The following is a 10170-nucleotide window of genomic DNA, read 5'->3' on the forward strand; positions in this document are numbered from 1 at the left end:
CCTGTCTTGTCTGTCTATCAGCGTCTGTCCAACCGTAGTCAACGACTGTCAGTAGCAGCAGGCGCGCGTTCAGCTCCCACGGCTACACGCCACTCAAACTTGCTCCCAACACACAAAGACAAAGATCCCCCGTATAGCTTGGACAGAATGTTTGGGCAAGTGCTGTTAGTGAGCACCTAACACAAAGACCCGCCATATAGCCAGGAAATAATGTTGGGGCAAGTGCTGTTAGCGAGCACCTAACACAAAGACAAAGATCCCCGTATAGCTTGGACAGAATGTTGGGGCAAGTGCTGTTAGTGAGCACCTAACACAAAGACAAAGATCCCCCATATAGCCTGGACAGAATGTAGGGGCAAGTGCTGTTAGCGAGCACCTATTAAGGGTGGGACGGCGCACGAGGGGGTGGGTGGCCAACACCACGCCCGGCCGCCTTTGTCTCCCTAGTGGCGATGTTTACTACACACCGCACCGGGTACTCGTTTGAGGCCGAGTCGACGTAGGGGAGCCTCAGGACCGGTTCAGAAAATCGTCACTGGCGGTGTTGGCCACGAGCGGGAATGGAACCCGGCTGGTCGGGAGCGCAGCGCTCCCCACGTCACTGCCGCGCCCCTTCTGTCAACACACTTGAACTCTGACACCGCTCTCTGACGTCACCGCTCAGCGTGACCTCATCGGCGTCAAACGCCAGGGGGCGGTGGGCCTCGCTAGTGACGTCATGTCGCCCACCCCCAACCACTGCTCTCTTGGGTGTGACGTCACCTCCGTTCGGCCGCTGCCGATTTCTGTTCCGGTGCCAATCCTTATTTGGGCAAAGCTACGCCCTGTGACTGCCCGCTCATTAACATAATGCATTCATGAAAGCCGTCGCGAATTTTTTGCGACCGGTTCAGCACCCACGCCCCATCCCTCCACGTATGGGACGGGCTCATTAACATTATTTAAGGTACAGATGCGCTCTTTGCGGGAGGCGAGTGTTTCTGTTCCCCACAAGTGACGTCATGTCACCTGCCGCGTGAAGTCGCGAGATAACAGGAAGCTGCTGCTCCGCCCATGCACTGAAATCCGAGGTGAGAAATTCTCATCGCGGTTGTGGTGGTGGTGGTTGTTGTGGTGGTTGTTGTTTACCGAGGTAGAGCCTCGCTCTCGTAGGGATGTCAATTGAGTAGCAGCGAGCATGGAAGCGATGGCCAGGTTGGAACTTTACAGCGTGGGGCCTAGCCACGAGGGGCCTTGCCTCCTGCCCTCGCCTGATCGCGTTTGCTTTAATTCTCTCGCTTAAGTTTAATTTGTCTTCACTCGGCTCGCCACTTTGTCACTTTGTTTTACTTGTTGTGGTGGTTGTTGTGGTGGTGGTTGTTGTGGTGGTGGTTGTTGTGGTTGTGGTGGTTGTTGTGGTGGTTTTTGTTTACCGAGGTAGAGCCTCGCTCTCTCTCTCGTAGGAATGTCAATTGAGTAGCAGCGAGCATGGAAGCGATGGCCAGGTTGGAACTTTACAGCGTGGGGCCTAGCCACGAGGGGCCTTGCCTTCTGCCCTTGCCTGATCGCGTTTGCTTCAATTATCTTGCTTAGTTGAGCAATCTTTGGATGAACGTAAAGAACCAGGCTATGCGTTCATTGTGTGTTGACGACTCTGTGTTACATTGCATTACATTTCCTAATTGTACTCAGTTTGATTAAGTGTGCTTTCTCTCTCTCTCTCTCTGTGTGCTCGTGTAATTTCTGTTTATATGATTGCGTTGTACTTTATGAATCACTAATCTCCGCCTTTACATACTATGAAACAAGAAAAGGTAAAAAAGATAAAACAGAGCAATGTAATACAATACAATATTAGACATTGTATCAGATTAAAAAAAAATCCATCCCATGTGTTAGTGAAATTGTTAAATATTTTAAGCAGGAAATTGCAGGCAATTAGTTTTCAAATTTAATTTTATTCTGGGGGGGGGGGGGGAGACCCCAGATCCCCGACCCCCTGGAAGATTTGGTCCCCCCCAATGTTGACTCCATGGCTACGGCCTTGCATTGACATGCTAATTTCTCTACCCCCCCTCTCTATTTAAGGCCTCGACACAGAGGCGTTGTTTCTCTGTGTGCCTATGTGTGTATCTCTCTCTGTGTGTCTCTGTGTTATCTCTCTCTCTGTCTATGTGTCTCTGTGTCTGTGTTTTGTCTCTCTCTCAAATTGAGCAATCTTTGGAAGAACGTTATCATCCAGGTGGGGCGTTGACTGTTATGTTAGCCGTCTCTCTGTGTTGTATTGCAATACGTTTCTAAGTTTACTAGGTTTGTTTTCTCTTTCATTTGTACCTGATGATGATTGCTTGTGTTGCAATCAAAACGTATGTTATTATTTAATGAATTAATTTTTCCTACGTGACTTTACCGAAATAACCAAAGAGCATATTGCTTAAGTTTCACTCTAGACGCGTGGTAGTGTTCACTCTAGACGCGTGGTGGTGTTCACTCTAGACACGTGGCAGTGTTCAGTCTAGACGTGTGGCGGTGTTCACTCTAGACGCGTGGCGGTGTTCACTCTAGACGTGCGGCGGTGTTCACTCTAGACGTGTGGTGGTGTTCACTCTAGATGCGTGGCGGTGTTCACTCTAGATGCGTGGCGGTGTTCACTCTAGATGCACAGCGGTGTTCACTCTAGACGTGTGGTGGTGTTCAATCTAGATGCGTGGCGGTGTTCAGTCTAGACGCGTGGAGGTGTTCACTCTAGAAGCGTGGCGGTGTACACTCTAGACGCGTGGCGGTGTTCACTCTACTTGGAGTGAGGAAGCATGAATTCTGAGCAGGTGAAGGTGGCCAGGCGTGGGTCTGGACACACCACCACCTGTGAACCATGCCAGTGTGTGGCAGTTGTGGAGCCAGTGGGGGTGAGGTGGCACGTGCCCCCCAACGATCCGATCGAAATCCCTAATTTTGATCGGATCATTGGGGTTTATTAGTAACTCGCTTTACTACCCGGCTTCGCCCGGGACTTGGATTCTTCTCTTGGATAAATTTCATATTCCCATATATTTCACTGAAAAAACCCTTTAAAATGTTGATGCTTGCAAGAAAGAAAAAAAGCCGAAACAAATCAAGTTACCTAAATCGAATGTTTTCACTCAAGGAAATTTAACCTTAATCCATTGCTACACAAGGTCGATTTTTGCCACTCGGAAAGGGAATGACGTGTCGAGCTGAAAATAGTCACGTTCACTTAGAAATTCCAAACAGCATAAGCTGTGAAAATGTCATGACGCCAGAGCTCAGCGTTGGAGAGGTTTTGCTGCTACACACAAACAAACAGATGTAATGTTCTGCTTCATATTTAATATAGCTGTTGTACCCGTTCTTCGCACGGATATGTATTGAAACTCCGAGAAGACAATGGCTTAATCGGCCAGGAGCGAAGCACCACCTAAAATCTCCCGGCACGCTGTGAACAGCTCTAAGCATTCCAGAGTGCTTAACTCAGGTGTGTTGCGGGTTGACGCCACAAACTTCATGGTCATACAAAATACGAAAGTATATTTTCATACTTTTTTTTATTGTGTACAGTATGGAACCTACCCACATGCCAAATTTCAAGTGTGTAGCATGTTGGGAAGTATGCTAAACACTTTCGAACAGACACATCCACACATTTCGCTTTTATATATATAGATAAATCAGCATTTTGCAACCCCCACTGCCACCGTGTGGCATATTATTACGTGCCAGGGACTCTATGAGAGGACAACAGTCCGAGTCCATAATTGGCAATAATTAACGGCAAAGCAGTTACAAGCGACTCAGAATTGTGCTCAGTTGCGTATACAGTACACGACTTCCCTGATGGCAAACACCTTCAGCGAGCGCGATGCCGATCACCCGCGTCCAATAAAAAGCATAGGACAAGTCCTTACTTACTAACAACTCCTTACTAACAACTCCTTACTAACAACTCCTTGCTTACTAACAACTATCATTTTTCATTGCTGAAGGGGTTGCCCCTCCTACCTGAAAATCCTGGCTCCACCTCTGAGTGTGTGACAGGGTCAAGTTTGTATTTGCAGTAAAGTCTATTAACTCTATTGAGCACGGGGGTTATATCAAAACGGTAGTTTATATTTTTGTTTTCCTCTGCAAATCTTTGTAAGAATGGAGTCAGGAAGTTATCACAGCACACGTGCAGCTGAAGTCGGAACTGTTCATCCCAGCATTCAAGGACATCTGTGCCTGGCTTCACACCTCTACGTTGTGATTGAACATTAATTTATGCATTTCTGCATAACACATAGTATTATTTTCAACACCCTTTGCTATGTCAGCTGAATTTAGCTTTCCTAAATATTCCTTTTGAAGCCAGACAGCCGAAATTGTGTGCTCGGAGTTTTGTATTAACATTAATTTTGAAGATACGATGGCTTCCAGGCACGTTTATGACCATTTGCCCTCTCATTGTGTGCCATAACAGCCCGTGTGATGAATTTGGGACACTTTTTCACTATATCATGAATATATGAATAAGTATAGATGTGTAAGTCACGTGTTACTGTGTGTATGCATTCCTCTGTGCATCGATACTGACGTGTAGATGTTGTAGATATAATTTTTTCTGTCTGCAGCTGACGCTTCCTCTGTTGCTTCCTCTGCAGAATTTGTCTGATGGAGCAAAGGCACTCGGCGCAGCTCAGTGCAAAAAGGCATCAATGCGACGGTGTGCATACAGCACAGATCGTACTGGAAATTTGACCTTGCACCAAAGAACTCACACAGGAGAGAAGCCGTTCAAGTCCCGTGTGTGTGGGAAGGCGTTTACACTTTCATCTACTCTTGTAAAACACCAGACAACACACACGGGAGAGAAACCCTTCAAGTGCAATGTGTGTGGGAAGGCATTTTCAGATTCATCAAATCTTCATGTACACCAGAGAACACACACGGGAGAGAAACCCTTCAAGTGCAGTGTGTGTGGGAAGGCGTTTACACTTTCATCTACTCTTGTAGCACACCAGAGAACACACACGGGAGATAAACCCTTCAAGTGCAGTGTGTGTGGGAAGGCGTTTTCAGATTCATCTACTCTTGTAACACACCAGAGAACACACACGGGAGAGAACCCCTTCAAGTGTACTGTGTGTGGGAAGGCGTTTGCACAGTCATCTACTCTTGTAAAACACCAGAGAAGACACACGGGAGAGAAACCCTTCAAGTGCAGTGTGTGCGGGAAGGCGTTTTCAGATTCATCTGCTCTTGTAGCACACCAGAGAACACACACGGTGGAGAAACCCTCCAGGTGCACTCCGTGTGGGAAGGCGTTTTCAGTTCCATCTACTCTTCAAAAACACCAGAGAACACACACGGGAGAGAAACCCTTCAAGTGCAGTGTGTGTGGGAAGGCGTTTACACGTTCATCAAATCTTCATGTACACCAGAGAACACACACGGGAGAGAAACCCTTCAAGTGCAGTGTGTGTGGGAAGGCGTTTGCACAGTCACCACATCTTCAAAAACACAAGAGAACTCACAAGCATCAGAAGACCCACAAGGAGTGGATTCTGAAATCAGCTTGTGACAGTCAAAGTGCCACAATGAGCCCATCCCTCATGAATCAAGAACCGGAAGAAAATCCCAGCTTGGACACTTTTAAAGGTATCGAGGTGAAATATGAAGAGGTGAAGGTGAAATGTGAAGGTCAAATCTGAAGAAGTGATGGTGAAGAGCGAAGAAGTGAAAGTCAAATGTGAAGAAGTGATGGTGAAGAGTGAAGAAGTGAAGGTCAAATGTGAAGATGAAAATTCAACTCCAAAATCGGACCTTCACATCGTTCGATTCAACGTGAAGCATGAGGAGAATTCTGACTGTGAGGCAGAGCGAGGCAACTCCCAGCAGTTTGTGGAAGTGGAGGTGTGGGTGGACTTCCTCCGAGACAATGCAAAATCATATGGAGACCCGGTAAATGTGTAAGCCAGAGACGATGTTGCTGCAATAGATGCACCTTTGTCACAGGCCTTTAATGACAAGAATGAAGTTGAACACTCAATTCCTGGGTTCAACCTTCAGGGTAAGAGCGGCCAGTCTTTGTGGACCTGTGGGTTGGGTAGATCTCTTACCAGTAGCGAAAGCCAATAAGCTCCCAAGCATTCACAAGGTTCTAGTTATTCCAATTATATGGTGTTTGCTTAATCGCCTCTGGCAATTCGGAGTTTTGTATCGTATCTCGTCTCAAACACTCGAAGAGCACCCTTAAGTAGCAGCTGCCCCTGTGTGGCACAAGGTGGTGGCCCTGCACCGGCCTGCATGTGGACAAGAGCCTGTCAGTAGGGGGCTATGGTTGATGTGGCATCTCAGTTGTGGAGTTTGTAGGTAATGTTTATAATTTGATCCATTTTGACCCAAACGCCAGCATGCATTGGCCTATTCGTTTTGAATGACGCAATAGTATGTTGTACATACACTGTTAGCAGACGGTGCATATGTTTTTTAAAATATATTCTTGTTAATGCGATGTAACCTGATGCAGTATATTTCAGTGCAGTAATAAAATTTAGTTAAAATGACTCAATAATTTAGAATCAATACTTGTCTGATTGTGTGCGTACATCTAACATTTTGTCTATAAGGGTCAAACATTGATTAATTGATGTTAGGACAAAGTGTGTGTTTTGGAAGTAACCTGTACAGATAACTCAGGTGAGGCTCATTGTTCTTGTGATACAGGTCAAAGGGTATTTTCGCGTTTTCAGGAAGCGTCTGCCTCTGGAGCAACTCATTGTCTTCAAAATAGGGAGCACACTCGGATCATTCATCAGTTACCAGGCATACCACTCAAAAGTTACACGAAAAGGAGGTACATTCTCTACAACACGAATTATAATATTTTCTTACGTGTTGATGTAGATTTTGTCAAATTAGGTCTAGAAATGCTCCTTGCTGATTAATGTCAGGATGTTCGAAACTATCGGTTGAAGCAAGCCCGGCTGCTCTTGAGACGCTGTGCACCAATAAGAGTCCACAGGTGGCTTGCACTGAATCAATGATGCACTCCCAGAAGGCTGTGCTAGTTATAGTTTGTGAAAAACATTCCTTTGTTTCGTGGAGAGATCGATAAGTGAAAGATGTCGTGTCTGCTGATCTGCTTCATAGCAAGGTAATTTTAAGAGCACATTTGGAATGCATTTTTGGTACAGATTTGTATTTGGTTACAAGGCAGAGCACATCTAGTAGATACATTCTCCACAACAACACTCATTAGAATTAGATAATTGTATTTATTCATTAAAAGCTTCTTCATTGAAAAGATATTTGGTGTGAATTTTCTCTCGTCGTTAAGTAAATGGCTTTGCCGGGGGTCCGGTTAGATGCGGACTTTCACTTGGTCGGGATCGCGGGATCGAGATGAGGCGACAGAGCTGGCCGTGCGAGAAGACCGCCATCTGCAGATCGATTCCAACGCGATCGAACGTCTGTCCCTGCACCTCCATCATTCATGCAGGGAGCGTGTAGGTTTGCAGCGCCCCCTGCATGAAAACGACAATGTGCAGCGTTAGTCACGAAGTTGTGCGTAAGCGCCATAACAAGGCACTGTAAGCTGACCTGCCACCACGTTCACAGGTCAACAGTGGGCAGCCGAGAGAGCGAGGTGCGTAGGGGTCGACCAAAGGTTAAACCCCCGGCCCCCCCCTGTGACCGGAGACTAACACCCCTGACCCCCCACCGGTCCCGAAGGCCCCTTAAGATAAGACCTTCCAGAAGGTTCTGGGAGGGGGGGGGGATCAGGAGGGGAGGGGTGACCCCGACCTGGGGTTAAAAGCCCGGCCCCCTGGACCGGCCGGGCAGTGTTCACCAACTCAAGCCTGAAGACATCCGAAGACCTGAAGACTGGACCAGCACCCGGGGACCCTCCCCGAGCTCTCGCCAGAGCCGGGTTGTAGCGGACCAGAGGTGAGCTCCCGTACCCTGGCTGGGACGGGTCATCCTGTCTTCCCTTAACGCCGGGCTAAGGGACCCGTGGGTAGCAGAGCCCGGAGTGTGCAGGCTGCGATAGAAGGGAGGCTGTCACTCGCGTAGGCTATCAAGTGGAAGGGGCCATACACCTTCGTGGTACAGTAGTGTGTAGAGCCGAGTTCAAAAGAGTTATAATAAACGCGTTGCCTCAACCAGACGTCTACGTGTGGTTAGTTAAGGACACAACACTTATATAAAAGAGTTTAGCCAGTGGGTTTTGAAAGTACCTTCGTCTTCCAGAAATCTATTTCACGTGAGCCCACCGCATTAAAACAATGCTCAGCTGAGCAGGGCGAGCCACGGGGGTGGGGGGTCACCTTATCTTTGCGACGTGCCGTAGCTCACGTGACTTCTGCCGCGACAATGTCTGGATGTTTTCGCCTGAGGACGACCACTCGTGTTGCGATAGAAACGTCGTGATTTATTTTATTTTTTTCTACCTGCGTGACTTCACTCAAAGAACCAAAGAGTATCAAAGACGTCTTGTCTGCTGATCTTGTTCATATCTGTCTACATTGAAATCCCACATTGCTTACACGCACACACCACATACAATGAAATAAATAGAAACTGGTACGACTTCCGGGGATGGGCAAAGATTGAGGAATCTCTTTCAATGGAGCGAGTTAAGTTTGTTCGATTCAACATCTCTCTGTCCATCTGTGTCTCTGTTCCCCTCTGTGTCTCTCTCGCTGACTGTGTCTCTGTCATCTCTGTATCTTTCTTTCTGTCTTCCTCTTGTCTGTGTCTGTCCACCTTTCTCTTGTCAGTCTCTGTGTGTGTCTCTATCAGCGTCTTTCCAACCGTATTCAACTACTGTCAGTAGCAACATGCGCCAATTCAACTTTCATGGCCCACGACTGCACGTGACTCAAACTTGCTCCGAGTCTCTGTGTGTACGTTGAACTTATTTCGCACCATACGTAGCCAACCATGCTAATCTGTTGGTCTCTGTGTGAGTCTCTGTGTGTTTCTGGAACTTCTTTTGCACTGTACGTAGCTGAACCTGCACAGGAGGAGCGGCTGGTATCTGTGGAGCTGTGGGCTGGGTACATCTGTCAGCAGGAGCGAAAGACAATGAAGCTCCCAAGCATTCACTACGTTACCAACATCATATTTGCACTCATAAATCGCTTGCCTAATTGCCTCGGCAACTCGGTGTTTCGTATCGAATCTCATCTCAAACAAGCGAAGGACCCCCCCCCCCCCAAGTGGCAGCTGCCCCTGTGTGGCACAAGGTGGCCCTGCACCGGCCTGCACGTGGACATGAGTCTGTCGGTAGGGGGCGATCATTGACGCGCCATCTCCGTTGTGTAGTTTCTGGATAATGTTTGGAATTACCCCAATTTTGACCCTGACACAAATATGCAATGACCTGCGCGTTGTGAATGACAAAACGCTATGTTTTACAGCTGCCGTTAAGCAGACTGTGCATATTTTGGTGACTGTTACTGGGGTAGCCAGGTCTGTCTGTCGGTGTTGAACCTTGAATCTCTGCAATAAATAGAGAATGCGCTACCGTATTCTTGGTTCTTTCGGTAAAGTTATGTAAATTGAAAATATTTTTTTTTGGAAAATAATAAATTGATGAAAAAATGCCATTGGTCGACTGACTTAGATGACTGGGCCCCCCACAGTGTGTACACTCACACAGTGTACACACACACAGTGTACACACACACACAGTGTACACACACACACAGTGTACACACACACAGTGTGTACACAGACACTATGTGTGTACGTACACACACACAGTGTACGTACACACACAGTGTGTACACACACAGAGTGTACACACACACAGTGTACACACACAGTGTACACACACACAGTTGTTGCTGAGCTCACACACCCAAGGGGTCTCTGATCAAGGGAGGGAGCAAGGAAAATGTATCTAAATCAACTTAAACTCCAACCCCGCTCTGTGACGTCACCACTCAGCATTACCTCATCGGCGTGAAACGCCAGGGGGAGGTGTACCTAGCTAGTGACGTCATGTCACCAAGGTATTCATCCCACCCGGTCCACTGCGCCCTTGAGCGTGACGTCACCTCTGCCTGGGTCACTATCATTATCTGTTCAAGTAGAATCCTTGTTTGGGCAAAGCTACTCCCGGTGACTGGCGGCTCATTAACATAATATATTCATGAAAGCCATCCCGAGTTTATTGCGACGAGTTCG

General features: G+C 47.4%; 1 protein-coding gene across 2 annotated transcripts; it reads left to right on the plus strand.

Moving 5' to 3' along the window:
* Nucleotides 1–665: 665 nt before the first annotated feature.
* LOC142906870 (uncharacterized) lies at nt 666–7284 on the plus strand. 2 transcript variants are annotated; one of them, XM_076055579.1, is made up of 2 exons: nt 666–1070; nt 4635–7284. In XM_076055579.1, the coding sequence occupies exon 2, from the start codon at nt 4689–4691 to the stop codon at nt 5682–5684; it is 996 nt and encodes a 331-aa protein (XP_075911694.1). In that variant the 5' UTR covers nt 666–1070; nt 4635–4688; the 3' UTR covers nt 5685–7284. The 2 variants fall into 2 exon arrangements, with proteins under 2 accessions (XP_075911694.1, XP_075911695.1); XM_076055580.1 differs by lacking the exon at nt 666–1070 and adding an exon at nt 1440–1484.
* The last annotated feature ends 2886 nt before the right edge of the window (nt 7285–10170 follow it).

The sequence above is a fragment of the Petromyzon marinus genome, chromosome 71 (assembly GCF_048934315.1).
Source record: "Petromyzon marinus isolate PM22_M1 ecotype Great Lakes invasive population chromosome 71, UKy_Petmar_22M1.pri1.0, whole genome shotgun sequence".
NCBI lineage: Eukaryota > Metazoa > Chordata > Hyperoartia > Petromyzontiformes > Petromyzontidae > Petromyzon > Petromyzon marinus.